The sequence below is a fragment of the Pelodiscus sinensis genome, chromosome 27, assembly GCF_052426305.1.
Source record: "Pelodiscus sinensis isolate ZL-2025 chromosome 27, ASM5242630v1, whole genome shotgun sequence".
Classification (NCBI taxonomy): domain Eukaryota; kingdom Metazoa; phylum Chordata; order Testudines; family Trionychidae; genus Pelodiscus; species Pelodiscus sinensis.
The window spans coordinates 8,799,834-8,818,013 of NC_143078.1; the positions used below are offsets into that span (position 1 = coordinate 8,799,834).

The following is an 18,180-nucleotide window of genomic DNA, read 5'->3' on the forward strand; positions in this document are numbered from 1 at the left end:
TATACCCCTGCTTCTGTAACTTCCACTCCAATTCCTCTGATGAAGTGGGTTTTTCTCCACAGAAAAGCTGATGCCCTAATAAATCTGTTAGTTTCTAAGGAGCCACAGGACTCCTCCTTGCTTTTTCCAAGTCAGAAGGGCAATGATTAGCTACCCCGTGCTAGTGATTGGGATCCCTGTGACCTCCGGTGCAGCACAAGGTCAGAGAAAGTTACCTTGTGACTGCTGCAGTGGAGAGAACCCTTCTGCCCTGCTACAGCAGTGAATGCTGCTGAGCTGAGCCGTGCAGTTGAACTGGAGTGTATCTTCTAGGCAGAGATCTGCTCTCAATTAAAGGGCTCTGAAATGCTGGTTAATCTAACAGAGTAGCTATTCCCTACTGGAGAGCCCATATGTAAGAACCCGGCTTCCCAGACGGGTGGGGCATTTCAGCACATTTAAGTAGGGTTGTGGATGCAAATAAAGGAAATCCGACCCCGTTTCATCAGTTTTTCTACCCTTCTCGCCAAGATACCACGTGTAACATTCCTGAACAGCTGAGACCCTGCAATGGCTTTGGCTTTGTTTCCTTGCTTGCTGTCAGTGGCAGGGAATGGAAACGCGCTGGGAGGCTCTTACATAAAGTAGCTTGCTTGGACAATTGCTTCCAGCTGGGGCTGAGGGCACAGGAATAACCTTAATGTTGCTCTTCTGGTTTCTTTTTCCTCGGCAGGATCCAAACGTTCTGGCTGTGCGGGAAAATCGGGGTAATTTCTCCTCTCCGCCCATTCTGCTGCAGCGAGCTTGGTGCTTTTTGATCTTCCGACCCCTTTCCCCCCCATCTAGAGTGGGACCAAGAAAAACGTTTCAGTTTGGGGGGGGGGAACAGCCTTGAGCGGGAGGGGATTTGCCAATTTGCCTCCGACATTTCCAACCAAACTGTTCAGTCTTCAGCCGGGTTTTGCCCCTGCCACTTGTTTCCCCTGAGAGGGATCCACATGCAGGGGCAGATTGGCTTGAAATAACCTCATCAGCTCCCCAAAGTGCCCCACAATGTGCTTGAGCCCCTAGGCAAGTTGCCATGCAGGGGACATGTAGGGCATGGTCCTCTGGAGCAGGAGAGAGGCACCGGAGACCTCCTTGCCAAGGCCCGGCATGGGGTGGAGATGGAGGGGGACCAGCGTTCCAGAGCATGCCTGTTTCATGCTGCGGCTGCACTCCCTTACAGAGAAGGTCGTAGAGACCTTGACGGCTGCCATCTTGGACCTGGTGGAACTTTACTGCAACACCTTCAACGCAGACTTCCAGACGGTGGTGCACGGCAACAGGAAGCACCACCTGAGCCAGGAGGCCTGTCTCCTCACCTGTCCCCTCTCCTTCACGGTCTATGCCACGCACCGCATCCCGATCACCTGGGCAGCGAGGTAGGTGGGCCTGGCGGCATGTCCCTGCTGGCCGGTGAAGGTTGAGCAGGAGCAGACCCCTGATTCTGTGTCTGGCGTTACATCTCCGGCTGGTCAGTGGCTAGCTAGCCAGGGCGGTCATTCCCTGGTGGCTAGAGGCCTTGGGCAGTTACACCAGTCGCGTGGTGCAAAAGTGTGTTAAGTGACTGGAATCCCAGCCTCATGCTGAGGTTCTCTGCCATGCCTTTGTCTGACAAGGAGGATCTGGGCTGTCTGCTCCCGGTCCTTGTTGCCCTCTCACATCCTCATGGCAGCACAGAGAAGGGCCTGCAATGGGCCGGAGAGGAGACACTGAGGTGGTCTCACGGTCTCCTAGCATCCTTTATGATCCTCATACTCCAGGGCATCACAGGCTGAGGTCAGGAAGATATCTCCATTTGTCTAGAATATTGGACAACTCAGAACCTCTCACCAGAGGTTAGCACACCTTCCCCTTGTCCTTGAGCCTATGAATGATCATTACCAGAGCGGCACTCTGTTCCACACAACCCCTCTCCCCCAGCTTAGGAAAGACATGTGGGTACATGGCTACAGTGAACATAGACAGAATTGGAACTGGCTGAGGGACTCATTTCTAGTCGGAAAGACGGCAGCGAGGGTTAGTTCACAGAATGGGTGTCTCATCCCTGCCATAATCTAGAAGCAAAGAGAGACCTTCCCCTCCCTGCCTGCATGCCCCACGATGATAATACAGAATGCACCAGGGGCCAGCATTTTCTGTGAGCTGGGCACTTGTGCGGCCACTCAGGAGAGATTCAAATGCTGCCCAGTCACTCAGCAAAGCACCCACAGCTAGGTTTGTGTTTCTATGGGTGGTGCACATTCACACAGACCTTGGTGCACGTACTAAATTTATTCCACACATGGAACAAATCCACACGTGGGTGGAAAAGATCAGAGGGAACCGTAATCAGGCACACGTGCCTAGGCAGGATCAAAGCTTGGGATGCCGGAGCCCCTGGAAATTCAGCCCATTGATGATGTGCTGGTGGCTGCTAGGGGAAATCCCAGGGGAGGGAGAGCTGCCGCAGGGAGAGGCGTCAGAGAGAGGGGCTTGAAAGAGGCTGCAGGGAACAGGTGAAGGCAGCCAGTGAGGAGGAACAAACTCTGCAGCACTCCCCACAGCCCAGTCCACCCCTACGTGTGCCAGCTGCGCTGGAATGCTCTGGGAGAGCTCAGCTCTGCAGCTTTCCCCCTCCCCCGCCATCCCGGCAGCAGCCCAATAGTCTGGGCCAGATGGGCCCGTTCTCAGTGAGGGCTGGTGCCTCCTCAGCCAATGGCTGTCTGGGCTTTTTCCCCTTGAGGGATCAGGGGACAATGAGCCGTGTGAGGTGCTGGAGGGGGAGGAGATGCTCCTTTGTTAGCTGCCTGGGCTCGGATGCCTGCGTTTCCCCCATGCCCATTGGTAAACCACGCTCCTGGCTACGGCGGACCGCCTGACGGAGTGCTGCAGCTCCGGCAACACGAGCCCCCGAAGCGGGGGGGCGGCCATCGGGGGGAGGAGGCGGCAGCCGCCCCTCCGGGCACCCCTCGCCTTTGTCCCGTTTTTAATGTATTCCAGTTGGTGATTGACTCCGCACAAAGGAAGTAGCCTGGGAAATCCAGGCATCCTCTGACCTTTGCCACCCCGCGGCCCTCCCTGGATCCTCGCTCGGCACCTGCCACATGGCCGCGTCCTTCTGGGCGACCCCCCTGTGATGGCATGCGGCGGCATATGTCGAGCTGGCTGTCTGGAAGGGGCTGTGCCTTCTCTCTGCTGCCTCCCTCTTCTTTCCCAAGGGGACAGCAGCCTGGGAGAAAGATCCCAGGGTGGAGCTGCAGAGGCAGTGCAGAAAGGGGGAGAAAATCCCCTTCCCTTCCCTCCTCACCCAGCTTGAGCTGAAACATTCCGAGGAGGGGAATGGGCTGAGAGGAGATGCAGAGTTTGCACTCAGAGTCAGTTCCCCGCTCTGGGGGCCGGTGTGTGTCTAATCTCAGGGCAGCTGAACCAGTCTGGGTTACCATAAGATTGCCGTGAACCTCGTCCCTCCGACCCTGAGAAATGTTTGTTGAGTGTCAACCCACCCCGCCCACTGCTGCTGCCTTTCCTTGCCAGGGAGGGGCCCAGGCCTGTTGATTCCAGCTGCAGACCGCAGCAGAAGGCCCCCGGGCAGCAATGGTTCCTCTCATTTTATTCTATTCGTGTGCAGAATAAATTTGATTATGGGCACCGAGGCATGTGCAGATGTGTACCACCTGTAGAAACACATACTGCCGGCTGTGGGTACTGTGCCAGTCAGATGGGTGGCATTTGAATCTCTCCTGGGAGGCCACTCAAGTGCTGATCCCCCTGGGGTAGCTCCAGAAATCTGGGAAGGGAAGCTGTTCCCCTCCCACCCCCCAGCTTGGAGCCCAGCTTCATGAACCCTTAGGCCAAATTCTGGGGCCACTGATTTCCATGAGCATTGCACCAGCTGAGAACTTGGCTCCAGAGTCAGGCTAAGGATCCAAGGCCTAATTCTCCTCTTGCCTCATAGCTGGAGGCGTCTCCTACCCCCTATGCAAAGCAAGCATCAAACTCCCCGCCAGTGTGGGTGCAGAAGTCTGACCGGGCAGCCGCTTTTCCGGAATAACTTGCCAGCTGTCTACACTGGCCACTTGCTTTTCCGGAAAAGCACTGACGATCTAATGTAAAATCGTCATTGTTTTTCCGGAAAAACTATGCTGCTCCCGTTCGTGCAAAAGTCCTTTTCCGGAACAGTTTTTCCGGAAAAGGGCCAGTGTAGACAGCCCAGTAGTCTTTTCAGCAAAAAAGTCCCGATTGCGAAAATGACGATTGGGGCTTTTTTGCGGAAAAGCGCATCTACATTGGCACGGACACTTTTCTGGAAAAAGTGCTTTTCCAGAAAAGCATCCTGCCAATGTAGACAAGCTTTTTCCGGAAATACTTATAACGGAAAACTGTTCCGTTTTAAGCATTTCCAGAAAAGGGTGCCAATGTAGACGTAGCCAGAGAGTAGTGACTCCATGAGGTGCAAGGCAGTGGGGAATCAAATCCAGAAAGAGACTTCTGCAGCTCTCTGCATCTTCCCCTGAGCTCTGGCCATGCCTTGTCCAGTCCCACCGGGCCCCTAGAAAGAAGTCGGATACGTTTTAAAGGCTTGGGTTTACCTGTCATCTGTGGGATTTAGAATAAACCAAACCATTTCCCATGCACACTGCTCCTGCTGCGTGTGCCACTGTGGGACAGGAGAGAGGCAGGGAGCGGAGAAGGGAAAGCCAGAAGGGAAATGGTGAGGAACTGGCAGAGAGGGAGATGGAAATAGGTTCAGGTGAGCATGCACTAAGGAACTTTTAATGTGTGGTGGCAGACTCCCCAGGCCCTGTTAGTGTGTGGTAGGCTCTCCCCTGGCACTTACAGTGCCTCATTTGTCCACACAGACACCCCCCCAGCGACTCCATTTTATTTTCTCCTGCTGCAGCTACGAAGACTTTTACCTCTCCTGCTCTCTCACCCATGGCGGCAAAACGCTCTGCAGCCCCCTGCAGACCAGAAAGGCTCACGTGTACAAGTACCTCTTCCACCTCATCATCTGGGACCAGCAGTAAGGCAGCTCCCTGCTTACCTCCACCTGGGGAGGGGAGGGAAGGGCAACCCAGCAGGGGTCCTGGGATGCAGTCTTGAAGGTACATGATGAGGTGACTAGGGCTGATCTGGGCCCATGGAACGAGACAGGGAAGTGTTACACCTGTCGAAATAGAACTAGTAGAATCTTATTTGGGAGAGAAGACGATATGCTGCATTTATTGGGAAGGCAGAGTTCGCTGCTAAATTATCCACCACACATTTCTACAGGTGGGACAGAATTACTAGCCTCAGTTGCTCATGCTGCCAGGTGGTCCAGACAAGAGGAGGTGAGCTGGGTGGTATCGGCACGTGCCGCTGCTCCGGGAGGATGACTGTAGAACCAAAAGACCCAATTCTATATTTTTGCACGCTGCTTTTTACATGTTTTAGTTAGTCCATAGATCTTGTCCTGGCCCACTACCCCAGGTTGCTGTATGACCTGGAGTCATCAGTTAATGGCAGATGGGACTTTGATCTTTTCTTGATGGGGCTTTTGTCTCTTTCTTGGGTGGGTTCTTTTGCAAGGACTCACTCTCATTGTTCTTCAGCCATCAAGGTAGTGCTGGCAGCTGGTCCCCCCTGACAGGCTGGCTTCAGGGACTGATCCTTTTACACCCACACCCCCACAGTTCACACTTTTAAATGAGATGACACACCTAACTTTAAACAGTCAAGGCAGTGCAAAGTTTGAAATGGGGTTTCAGTTACAATGCATATATACAAAAATTACAATAACAGTCTTCAAAGGTAGTTCTTAACAAATTAATCCAAATCCCATTCAAAAAAATTGGGCCACGATTCATGAGGTTACATAGTGTCCCAGTGGCAGATCTAGTTCATTAAAAGGTCAATTTCATTCTTCAGCTGTAGAGAAGGAGCTGTCTTACCTCCATGCTTGCTCAAGGCCTCTCCTGATCTCACAGGGGAAGGAGGTCTGGAGGCACAAAACTCCCTTGTAATGCATGGCAGGGGTCCTCACAACAGGGGAGGCAGGGGAGGGTCAAACCTAAATTATACACCAACTACTTGTCGTCCCCCCCCCCCCATGAGCTATGGGGCATCTGAGGTCCTGGTGAAAGAACTTCCAAGGGGTGTCACTCCCCCAGGAAAACCAACCACTTCTTGCTTCACTTCTTACTGGTGGCCCTTCTCCTTTAGCCCCGTTCGTTCAGGGAGCTGCAGCTGCTCCAGGGAAAGGGAAGCAGATCTGGACCCAGACTAAACCCTGCTTTGGTTGGCAAACCAGCACCTCAGGGGAAGAGGTTTTGTCCCTGGGGCTTGTCTCCATAGGTGGAAAGCTACCAGCAAAGTTAGAACACAGAATTCTACAGCTGTAGTCGTACTGCATAGTCCACCATCCTCACCAGGAGGAGCGGTAGAGCATCCCCGGTGGACAGGCACCATCTCTGCCACACAGTCATCCCCCCGGGGGCTCTTTTGAGTTGGTGCTGGCTGACAACAGCAAGCCCACTTCCTGGCTGGGGGTGAATGCAGCTCTGGAACAGGTCCCAGCCCCACCCTCAGCAGAGCACATCAACCCCAGCTTTGGGCCAGCTTTGCCAAAGAGCTCAGGGCCCAGCAGCTCTCAAGGGGACCCTGCTGGTCAGATTACATAGTAAGAGTTTGGGAAAACTTGTCCCCTTAAGACTCCAAACTCATCCCCTCTCTGGGGTTGTCTCACCACTAGTAACTCAAACACAGCACAAACTTTCACAGCAGCCCACCTAGGACTCCCCCCCTGCCCAATCCACCCCACCCTGCCTCCAGTTTATAGCCTGGCTGGAGGTAATTGGACCCACCTGCCAGCATGACTAAGGCGGGCCCTGAAGCTGGGCTGGGTTTTTGTTGGTGACTGGACAGATGAGCCCTGCAGTGACTAGGAAATAGAGCTACCTGACAAGCCAGCAGGAGAAATAGCTTCCGAGGCGTGTCCGATCCCCTGGGGGAACCGAGTGCTCCTTGCTTCCCCTCTTGCTGGTGGGTCTTCTCCTTTAACCCTGTGCTCCAGCTGCTCCAGGGAAAGGGGATCTGATCCCAAAATAGCCCTAGCAGCTGAGAGGGTGTTTGTGCTAAGCCCGTGGTGGCGGGGAGGTGAGAGGGATAATTTTAGAAGGAGCCGTGCCGGAGAAGGACCCGGGGAGAGCGACGCAGTGGCACTGGCACAGGGCGGGGGGTGTTAGATCACCCCCGTTGTGTGGCTGCCCCTGGAAACTGGATGCTGGCAGGGGTTAAATCCCAGTTTGTATGGGCAGGGCTCTAAGCCATCTCCCTGGGTCCCTTCTGCTGGCTGCAAGAGGACCTCAGCCATGGGAGTCAGCTGGTGTGACTTTCTCTGGAGCTATGAAATGGCTGTGGGCCGGCCTGCCCCTGGGCTCTGCTAGCCCAGCAGAGTCAGCTCCTGGACCCCTGGGGCACCTTGCTTTAAATAACTGCATGGGCTGGGCAAACGAGCTGGGACGAGGTTAGTGTGTGTCTGTCTGTCTGTCTGTGTCCTCCCCTCTGCCCTGATTTCCTATGCTGGGAAGTTTTGGAGCAGCACTGGCAGACTCCGCCGGCCGGGGGGGCTGTCAGCCCCACCAGACCTTATTTGGAGGAGTGGGGGGGGGGAGGTAAGAAGGGGAGGAGTTGGGGGGAGAGAAGAGGAGATGCTCTGCCCCCCCAGAGTGAGGAAAGATCCCCAGAGCAGATATCCTAGGACCAGGTGAAGCCCACTAGCATGCAGTCTGACTAGATGGAGGGTCGGGGTGGGGGGTCCAAGCTTTCCTATAGCTACATCTGCCCCTCCATAAATGCCTACAGGGGTGCCCTAGAGTGGAGCTTTTTCTCCTTCTCGTAGGTCCTGCAGGGCTTATGCTATAGCTCAGCCAAACTCAGTCTTTTCCCCACTCGCTGCTGAATCTAAAGGAATCTCCTAGAGAGGGGGAATCCAGCCCCATCTCCCCTCTACAGACCAGAGAGGTAGTAGGGATCCCAGCCATCCCCCTGCTTCCTCCATAGACCCTTGGGAACCTTGCAGGGAGAGAATTTAATGCCCCCAGATCCATCCTGTCTCCTGGGTAAGGGCTCAGCTGTCTCCCCGGCAGCTGCCTGATTAGCGGTGAGCCCATTGCTTTAGCTGTCAAGGCAGCTCTGCGGAGTTGTGTGGTGCTGAGGGGCAGTTGTTGATCAGGCAGGGACATGTCTGCTCCCCGCAGTCCCTGGGAGAGCAGCAGCGTCTCTGACCAGATCTGCCTTGTCTCCCTGTGACTTCGAAGCTCGGCTGGGACCCCTCCGTCTGCCCACGGCCCCCGTTCCTGAGAGCAGCAGCTAGAGGGCTGGTGTAGGCTCAGGAGTCAGGGCCTCCTGGGTTCCTGCCTCTCTGAGGGACTCCTTGTGGGCAAGTCTTGTCCCTGTTCTGCGCCTCGGTTTCCCTGACTGCACAAGGGAGACCCCAGGCGTGTTGTGAGGATGCCGACATTTGGCCAGCCTCAGCTGGTGTGAACCGGCAGAGCGCCACCAAAGTCCATGGCGCTGCAGTGACCTAACTCTGCTGCGCGTCTGGCCTGCTCATACATGTGAGGTGCTGAGACATGACCGTAATGGAGTGCACACCTAGATACATTGCGGGGAAGCCACTCGGTCAGATCTGGGTCACTGGCTGGGAATTCCCTTGCCAGCCCCTAGGCTCAGTAGCAGGAGGTCTCAAGCTCCCCTGTAGTTCAGAGGTTGCTCTGCAGTCTTAGGGTCGGGCCCTAAATCTGGAGGCCCTGTCCAGAATGGGGAAGGGCCGCTCCCCCTCCGGAGTGCCTGGGGTTGCTGAGGTTTATGTCTACGCAGTGGCTAGATGGACGCATTTGCATCAAGCTAGTGTAGGTGCGGTGGGTTGGGCCAGCCGGAGCTGCTGCCCAGGCCATGCAGACGTGGCTGCCTGCCTGCACTAGGAAGCCCCCTCCCAGCTGCTGTGTAGCCCCTACAGCACTTGGTGCCCCGTGGTTGGGATGCACTACTATGCCCAATACACTGATATAGTGCACAAGGGGGAGAAGAAGGATTCCCTGGCTGTGAAGCCAATGCTCTGACTCAGCTCTCCGTATGGTTCCTTCTAGGATCTGTTTCCCAATCCAAGTCAACCGGCTCCCACGGGAGACGCTGCTGAGCGTCACCCTCTACGCCGTGCCCATCCCGCCTCCAGGAAGCTCCTCCGAGACCAACAAGCAGCGGCGGGTCCCCGAGGCTCTGGGCTGGGTCACCACCCCGCTCTTCAACTTCAGGCAGTACGTGCCCCCTTTGTCTCCCCCTCCTCCGGGCCAGGGGCTGGATGCAAGGGATGGGTTGGCAAGCGGTTCCTGAATACGCCAACTCAGCTGTGCTACCGAACCTATGGAGGGTGTCCTGGGGCCGGCAGCGCCCCACCTGCCTGGCACCAAGATCATGGAGTTGGCCCTTGTGTCAGCCTGTCAAACCCACTTCTCCCATTCTGGAGAGGCTTGGCAACGGAGCCATCTTTGGCCAGGAACACCCCCCCCCCACTCCCGGGTCCTGTCTTTGCTCTCAGCCTCAGCAAAGTGGGTCCCAGTGTCCCAGGCTCTAGATTCATGGTTTCCAAAGCCCGAAGAGACCCTTGTGCTCATCTCCCCTGACCACCTGTGTTCCCCAGGCCAGAGACCTGCTCCACCATAATGCCTAGAGGGAGGGATTCAGAAGAACAGTCGATATCGATTTTAAAAATGGCCGGTAGTGGAGAATCCACCCCGACCTGGTAAATGGTTGCAAATTTACATCTTCTTTCCCCTCTGCATTTACTGGCTTCACCTTCCAGTCACTGGATCATGCTCTCCCTTTCCCTCTGTTACACCCTATCCCAGGGGTGGGCAATAAGCAGTCTAGGAGCCGGAGACAGTTGGCAGGGTTAGCCCCTAACAGGCCGCCACAGCTTTATTTACACCTGCGTCTGCAGGTACAGCTGCTCACAGCTCCCGTTGGCTGCGAATCACCGTTCCTGGCCAATGGGAGCTGCAGGAAGCTGTGTCCTGATCCACACCACTTCCCGCAGCTCCCATGGGCTGGGAATGGCAATCCGTGGCCAATGGGAGCTGCAAGTGGCTGTACCTGCGGATGCACCCACTAGCGGCAAACCCTGATGAACCGCCTCTGGCTTATCGCCCACCCCTGCCCTGTCCCCTTCCTTTCTCCAGGGTCTTGACCTGCGGGCGGAAGCTGTTGGGCTTGTGGCCAGCAACTCAGGACAACTCCAGTGCCAGGTCGAGTGCCCCCAACTTCAACCAGCCCGACAGCGTTATCCTGCAGGTGAGTGCCCCACACTGGGAGCCAAAAATCTTCCAGATGGGGCTTAGAGTTTGGGGGAGATTCAGCTGGAGCCTCCCTGCGCCTGGTTCTTGCTGAAGCTGGGTGTGATGAGTTTCATGGCCTTAGTAATGAGCGTTGTAGTAGTCCGTTCGGAGTTTGCACTGGGCAGGGAGCCCTGGGGAGCGTGGGCACTTTACTGGCCTTAGGGCTGAAGCACAGAGTGAGGGGAACCCCAGAACCTCCTGCTGTGGGGGAGCAGGGACATGGGGCAGGCAGGTATCCTGAGAACACCACGTGCCTCGGGGTCAGCAATATGTGGCGTGAACACCCCAAGGGGCCCTGAGAAGGGCAGTAGCTTGTTACTCTGGCCTCTGACCTGCTTTCCGCCCCTCCCCCCAGATCGATTTCCCAGCCTCTGCGTTCAACGTGACGTTCGCGAGCCCCCCGGCGGCTGAGTTCAGCCCCAAGTACGAGTTCCGCAGCCTAGGCGAAGAGGACCAGCGCAAGCTGAAGGAGGTGATGCAGAAGGAATCGCTGTACTGGTGAGAGGCTGCGCTTGCACGGGGGGGGGTGCCCACCACGGGGATGATGCACGGGGATGGCCGAGACATCGTCTTCAGCTCTCCTGCCCGGGACCGTAACTTGCCAGTGGGCACTGGGCAAAGAAACAGTCACGCGTAGAAATCCATGAGCCGGGGGCCGGCGGGTGTGGGTGGATCTCCACTGGGTTTGGTCCTCAGCCTGTCTGCCTGTCTGTGGGAGGAGGGGTCAGCTCCCCATGGTCCAAAGTTGAAAGCAACAGAAAAACTCCCTCTGCCTTAATAAGCTGTGTCCAGGCAGGACTGTGACTCTCACCCAGCCTGATCTCACGCCCCTTTCCCCCACCTCCCCCCACGCATACACTGGCAGCAGCAGAACCAGAGTGGAGGCAGGTCAGAGTGGAGGCACTGTGGCCGGCTGGGGCCCCACTAATGGCTGGCCCGGCCCTGAGAACACACAAGGAGCTGGGAAGCTCCCGAGAGAAGGCCTAGGGCTGCAGGTCAGGGATCGAGTTTGATGCTTCTGGATGCGCGGCTGCCCCCACGCTCCCGGTCTGAAGGCAGCTGTTGGCAAGCTGCTCCTCTGTCCTTCCCCTGAGCTCCCCAGCCTCGTGCTCAGAGAGGGGAAGAGATTGTTTTTTCCAGATGTGTGTACAAGGAAAGTGTCTCCAGCCATCGCCTGCTCACCCCCGCTTTCCCCGCCGCCTAGGGCGGCTGGCGAGCTCAGCCCCGCGCCTCTGCATGGAGGATCAGGTGTCTGGCCACACACACGCAGGGCAGCTCACTGTGGGCTGAGCTCAGCCCTGGGGCACGCCTCCCCGCCCCGAGCCAGGCAGGGAGAAGGGCTGGTATCTGCCCCTCTTCTCTAATGGACGGTGGGAAAGAGAAAAGTCCCAGGCACCAGTCTCTTGGAACCAGGCTGGGAAGCCACATCCCCCTTCTCAGTCATCCCTGCACATGGCTCCCCAGGTGTTCATGCCTCCTGCCCTGCGTGTACCTGCTGAGGGGTCCACCCCCAGTCTGAGGTTCAGTACAGCCCCTACCCCATATGGCACCAGGCCCCCCCTTCTCCAGTTCTCCTTCTCTAAGTCCCACGGAGCCCTGGCACTTCCAACCCCATCTCCTCTCTCCTGTCCCCCAGTGCCTGTTGTTTTGGGGAGCTGACTCCTCCTTGAGCTCCATTCTGCAGCCTGGCTCCCTCCCCCCATCTCCTGTCGGCATGGGTTCCCAGCTCCCGTCCCTGCATTTGTATGCCCCCTAGGGTAGCCCCAGCCCCGGCCGCCAAACCTCAGAACACCTGCACCCGAGTCCTCTCTAGCCCTGGTGCCCGCATCTGCCTGGCAGTCATGCTGGGGCAGAGAGCACCCCCTGCTGGCACCCACAGGTCACCAGGGCTCTGCCGGTTGTTCCTGTGCTGGGCACAGGGACCGCCGCAGCATTCTCGTGTAGTAATGATGCTTATTACCATTGACGTGTCCGCCCTGGCAGAAGTGCCGAGTGTGCCGCAAACAGAGATGCTCCTAGGGCGGCTGCTCCTGAACAAAGCCCGTGGGAGGTGGGTGGGTAAGGCACAGGAGAGACTAGCCAGCTGGGAGCAGCTGGGGAGGGAGGGGTTTGGAGGGGACGAGGCAGCCCAACTTGTTGGTGGGAGCAGGAGGAGATGGCAGCCATTGTCCTGGGAGCGAGAAGCTGGAGGGTGGGGAGTTATGTTCTGCGGAGACTGTTCCACCTGCGCCCCCTTCTCCAGCTGGGGGGTGGATTGGGCCTTGGTGCAGGGACAGCCTCTCAGAGCAGCTGGCTCCAGAACTGTGATTAAAATCCAGCAGCGGGCAAGCATGGCCCAGTTCAGTCCTCCGTCCTCGTCGCTCCCAGCCGGGGATGCGGCTCCGGGTCCCAAACCCACAAGCAGCACTTCCCGCCCCATCCCCTGCAAAAGACCCCCAGCGTCTTGACTCCTGGTGGCATGGGGAGTTCCCCCTCTGGCAGAGGAGAGAGACTGGGGGGCTGGAGGGGCAATGAGGCCTAAATGCTGCCAGCTGGGTATGTTAGGTCTAGGCCCACATGGAAATAAAGGGCCTTGCTCTCCTGGCTGCTTTGCCAGCCAATCCAGGCCATGTGGTCTCTCTCCCCCCCCAACATACACACGGCAGCCTGTGGCCTGAACTGTGACACTGAAAGGAACAGGGCGCGGTGCTCAGAGCTGGCAGGAGGCCCCCAGCCCTTCCTGGCATTGTGCTTGGGGAGGGCAGTGCCTGGCCCGCCTGTTCCAGAGCTCGCCGGGTTCCTTGCCAGGATGGGTCCTGCCCACTTTCTCCTGCCGGCCACTTTCACTTTCCTTTGCCTTTGTGTGTGCTGGGCAAGCCCTGCAGTAATCACAAAAAGGGTGTGTCTAGGAAGGGAGCTGGGCCTGGGAGCTGGGCAGTTCGTTTTCCCGCGCACCCAGGTCTGCTGATGCCCCTCAAATCTGCCACCTGCTATTCCCGCCCTCAGCTCACCCCTGCAGGTTCTGCCAGGGCTGTAAGAGCCAGGCCCGGGAGCAAGGGACTGTCACTCCCTGCTGTCCTGGGAATGGGAAAGCCACGTGCAGCCCAGGGGCGCCGGGTTGCTACCGGGCTGACCAGGATTTTCAGGGGGAGAAGGGAGCAGGGTTGAAATGCTCCTGCCTCGCCTTCCCCAACTTCGCTGCAAGCTGAAAGCCAGCTCAGATGTGCTGGGAGGTGCTTTGCCAGCTGACCCATCAGGCTTGAGGTGGAGGGGTTTACGCTGCCTGATCCGCTCCCTTCCTGGGAACATGGGACTGATCCATGAGTAACGCCGCGCAGTGGGGGGGGGGGGGGGTAGCCACGTTGGTCCTAGGACAGCAGGGAGACGAGGCGGGGGAGGGGGTATCTTTTATTGGCTTGCTCTCCGCTGGGGAAAGAGAGAAACGTCTCTGGCAGCCCTCCTCCGTCCTAGCCAGAGGAGCCAAAGTGGCTGTCCTGGGGGGACTTTCCTGCTCTCTTGTGGCCACTCCGAGCAATGGCCCTTTTATTTCTTGGCCACCTCCGGAGATTCCTCGAGCCAGACCCTGTTCCCAGGAACACCAGTGTCAAGCCCCGTCTTCAGGGCTCTGTGACCCTGGCAAGTCCCTCCCCCTCTCCGGACCCCCCTACGTACAATGGGGAGGGTCCCAGCTGGGGACTGAGGCCTGCCTGTGACCCCCTGCCTAGGGTGACAGACGCCGACCGGAAGCGGCTGTGGGAGAAGCGCTATTACTGCCACGAGCAGCCGGGGTCCCTGCCTCTGCTGCTCGCCAGTGCCCCCAGCTGGGAGTGGGCCTGCCTGCCGGACATCTACGCCCTGCTGAAGCAATGGACGTCCATGAGCCACCAGGATGCCCTGGGGCTCTTGCATGCGACGTAAGCGGCTGCCTGGGGAGTCTGTGCTGGGGGGTGGACATGTGGTGGGCAGATGCGGCTCCTCCTCCTCACTCCAGCCACTCACCAGGGCATCTGCCTCTGGGCCAGAGGCTGCATGAAACTGCATCCAAATCCTGCGAACATCTGAACCCCAAACAACCCTAAAACTGCTGTGCCAGCCCAGAGGTTAGGGGGAGGAATGGGACATGGGGGGGGGGAGAGAAGGGGGAGGGTCTGGCCATATGTGGCACATGGGTTATAATCTTCACTTACATGCTGGGCCTGGAGGAGGTGGACACAGATTGGGTATTGCCCACAAATCCCCTCTTCAATATTAGTATTGCAGCCATGGCTGGCTGCCTGGGAGTGCGGGAGCGGCAGGGAACCCTGCAACTGATCCAGCAGGAAACCCCCGCCCCTGAAAATAAAAAGGGTGGAGGAAGGGGCGAGGCAATCCGGAGACAGGCTGGCGTCTCCATTCCCACGTTTTGTGGCATTCCCAGTGGGATGATGTGGTTTGCCTGTGAGGCGGCAGTGCTGCTTTTCCCCATCAGCATCCCAAAACCCCCATGGGAGGCTGTGAGGACAGTGGCAGGCCCGCCGGCTGGGCTCCTCTGGAGACAGCCTGCGGGGGCCTCCTCCCAGCGACTTGTGTCCGTAGGTTCCCGGACCAGGAGGTGAGGAGGACGGCCGTGCACTGGATCGACTCCATGTCGGACGCCGAGCTGCTGGATTATCTGCCGCAGCTGGTGCAGGTGAGTCCCTGAGCCCTTCAGCCCCACGCGCACGGCCCGTCGGTCTGTCCTGCCTGCTGACGGAGGATTGTCCTTTGCTTCTGCCCCCTCCCCCAGGCCCTGAAGTACGAGTGCTACCTGGACAGCCCCCTGGTGCGGTTCCTCATGAAGCGAGCCATCTGCGACCTGAGGATCACGCACTACTTCTTCTGGTATCGTGGGTGTGGGTGCTGCGGCCTGGGGGAGGGGCCTGCCCAAGCAATGGGGGTGGGCATCCCACAATTACCATCACCGCCTCCCTCATTAGCCTCCGAGGCACGATCCCCAGCTAGTGCACAGGGGCAGCAGGGGAGAGTGGTTAGAGCCACCCGACCCTGACCGCTCCATGCTGTCCTCTTCCCCCCAGGCTTCTGAAGGACGGCCTCAAGGACTCCCAGTTCAGCATCCGCTACCAGTACCTGCTGGCGGCCCTGCTCTGCTGCTGCGGCAGGGGCCTGCGGGAGGAGTTTGACCGGCAGTGCTGCCTGGTCAACACCCTGGCCAAGCTGGCCCAGCAGGTCCGGGAGGCGGCCCCATCGTCGCGACAGGTCGGTGCTTCGCCTGGGCCTCTGCTCGGGGCAGAGGGGTGGAGTCGGAACGAAACGGCAGAGCTCAAGGGGCTGCTCGCTCGGGTTATGCACAGCACCCCCCGTCGCAGGCAGGGAGCCGGCCACGGCCGCTGGCTGCCGGGGACCTCCTGGCTCCAGCCGCTCCCCGCGGGAGGTGCTGTCAGGAGCCATGCAGCAGGGCTGGCTGCTTGCTGACGAGCATTGTTCCTCCTCTGACTCCCGCCTCTCGTGGAGGAGCCTTCCCTGCCCCACCCCCATGCCAAGGCTCCCCCAACTTCACTTACCGAGGTCACTGTCCCCTCCCACCCGCTGAAGGTGAGCAGCTAGGCCTGCCTCGTGCTGCTCCTTCAAGAGGCCCTGGGCCAGGCAAGCTTCCCAGGCGTGATGTGCCGGCCCTGCAGTGGAAGAGCGAGAGGCTGCTGTTGGGACGGGAGGGTGGAATGGCGGCTCCCCCTCTCCCCTGCCCAAGCCAGCTGATCTCTCTGGGGGCGTTGGGACTGGAGCAGGGAAGCTGGCGGGGCAGTGCCTGCAAGGCTGTGACTCCCCACCCCCCGCGTCTCCGGCAGGCCATCCTTCAAGAGGGGCTGGCCGACGTGAAGCAGTTCTTCAGCGTCAACGGCTCCTGCCGCCTGCCACTGAGCCCCAGCCTGCTGGTGAAGGGGATCGTGCCGCGGGTGAGTGACCGAGCCGGGGGGAGAAGGGAATCGGGACCCTACCAGCATAGACCTAGCTCCCCCAGAATGCCAGCATGGCAGATTCTAATGAGACTTGTTGCATCATCCATCAGCTCTTCCCTCTTCTCTACCTACCCTGCAAGGAGCACCTGTACTGCACACCTCAGACCCAGGTGCTCCTGACCCCCTGCCCTGTGTCTCCTTTCCACCCACCCCCGTGCTCCAGATTGGCTCTTGATCGGCACCCTGCTGTGAGGCCCTGCGCCCACCTCGCCTGCCTCCTCGACTTGCAATGCCGAATGAGCTGAACCTTGCCAGGGCTGTGGGGATGGGTGTCTGATGCCTCCAAGGCCTTGCCTGAGGGAAGCCTGGTGACTGGCTAGTGCACAGATCCCCTGGCTGGAGTCTTGGGGATAGCCATGACCCTAATAGCCACGACCCAGAGTAGCTGATTCCTGCAGGGGGCAGGTTGCTTCTGTCCTACTGCCAGACCAGCAGGGGCCTGTGTCCCCTGGCAGATCGTAACCCTAGGATGCTCAGTTCCTGCAGGGATGTGCCTATCCCCAGGCGGCTCTGGTTCTTCCTGACCCTCTCCTCCTTCCCTCCCTGCCGGCAGGACTGCTCCTATTTCAACTCCAACGCTGTGCCCCTGAAGCTCTCCTTCCAGAACGTGGATACCCTGGGGGAGAACATCCGTGTGATTTTCAAGGTGAGTCCTCCTGGTTCACTCAGTGCCCGCCCCTGGCACGGGCGGTTCGGTTCAAACAGGCCTTGCTGAGGCCGCTGGATCAAAGCAGGGAGGAGTTCGTTGCAGGACATTAACCGGTAGGACCTTTCCTTTCCCTGCAGCAGCTGAGAGGCCAGGCGCTTGTCAAACAAAGAGCGAGCAAAGGTCTCCAAGCTGTGCTGGGAACCCGCTTTGCTGCACGCCAGGGCTGCATGACAAACCTGGGTCACCTAGACATGCTCTTGCTACACAGCAAGATGGAGGGAGCCTGCCCTCAGGCTGCCATCGACCGCAGGCACCTGAGGCCGGGTCTTCACCCACAGAGTCCCTGCCGCAGAAGCCAAAGGCTTAAAAAGCCAGTTGGATCATGTAGTCCCTGGGCAGCATCGAGCCCCACATACTGCATCCCCCTCCACAGGTTGGGGCTCAGTCCAGCTTTCAGTGTCCCAAGTCCAACCCCTTCCGATTCCACAGGCTCAACCTCACTGTTCGCTCCTCTCCTATACGAGGGTCACTCTCCAGGCTCCCAGAATCACATTTGCCCCTTCCCCCACATGAGTCCTGAGCAGCCCCCGATGCACTGTGGAAGAGACCAGTCCTGCAGGCCTTGGGGTATGCCATGGCTGGGCTGGGCAGGGGCAGAGCTGTCAGTGAAAGGCGCCTTGGTAGGGAAGAGGGATGTTAAATTTCGATTAATCAGCTAAACGAGTAGTCGGTGGAGCTTCCATCGACTGCTCGATTAGTCGATAAGGGGGGCGCTCGCTATCCCACAAAGGAAGAGGCGCAGCAGGAACCTGCCGGGCGGCGCTTGTACATTTCCAAGGGAGAGGCGCAGCCGTCGGGATCGGCGCGAGTAGGTTCTGCTTCAGTCCCCACTCGTGCCGTTTCCCTGCTGCCCTTCTGCCTCCCCCCACTGCCCCAACAGAGACGGTGCTGGGGGGAACTGGCTTTTAAGGCTGCTTCCCCCTCAGCACCGGCTCCTGCTTCCCTCTCTCCCCCCTTCTCCCTGCCCCCCAGCCCTTGCTGCCTCTCTCTGCTACAGGCAGGGGGAGCAACTAGTCAAATCGCCACTCAACTACCCAATAAGCACTTGCTTACTGGATAGTCAACTAGTCGCTTACATCCCTAAGGGGGAGGGGATGTGAGATCACCCCTGGGAAAGGGA

General features: G+C 58.4%; 1 protein-coding gene across 5 annotated transcripts in view; it reads left to right on the forward strand.

The window, feature by feature from the left end:
- The window catches only part of PIK3C2B (phosphatidylinositol-4-phosphate 3-kinase catalytic subunit type 2 beta), an 86,862-nt gene that overhangs the window by 57,293 nt on the left and 11,389 nt on the right, over positions 1-18,180 (forward strand). For 4 of the 5 annotated variants that reach the window (XM_089773702.1, XM_075910112.2, XM_075910114.2 and 1 more), the window contains 12 exons: positions 713-746; positions 1,208-1,403; positions 4,904-5,026; positions 9,135-9,302; positions 10,224-10,335; positions 10,735-10,877; positions 14,084-14,272; positions 14,934-15,027; positions 15,124-15,218; positions 15,413-15,593; positions 16,181-16,288; positions 16,905-16,997. In XM_089773702.1, the coding sequence (XP_089629828.1) occupies positions 713-746; positions 1,208-1,403; positions 4,904-5,026; positions 9,135-9,302; positions 10,224-10,335; positions 10,735-10,877; positions 14,084-14,272; positions 14,934-15,027; positions 15,124-15,218; positions 15,413-15,593; positions 16,181-16,288; positions 16,905-16,997 (1,536 nt within the window). The remainder of the gene's footprint in view (positions 1-712; positions 747-1,207; positions 1,404-4,903; positions 5,027-9,134; positions 9,303-10,223; positions 10,336-10,734; positions 10,878-14,083; positions 14,273-14,933; positions 15,028-15,123; positions 15,219-15,412; positions 15,594-16,180; positions 16,289-16,904; positions 16,998-18,180) is intronic. The other variant, XM_075910115.2, reaches the window with a different exon arrangement.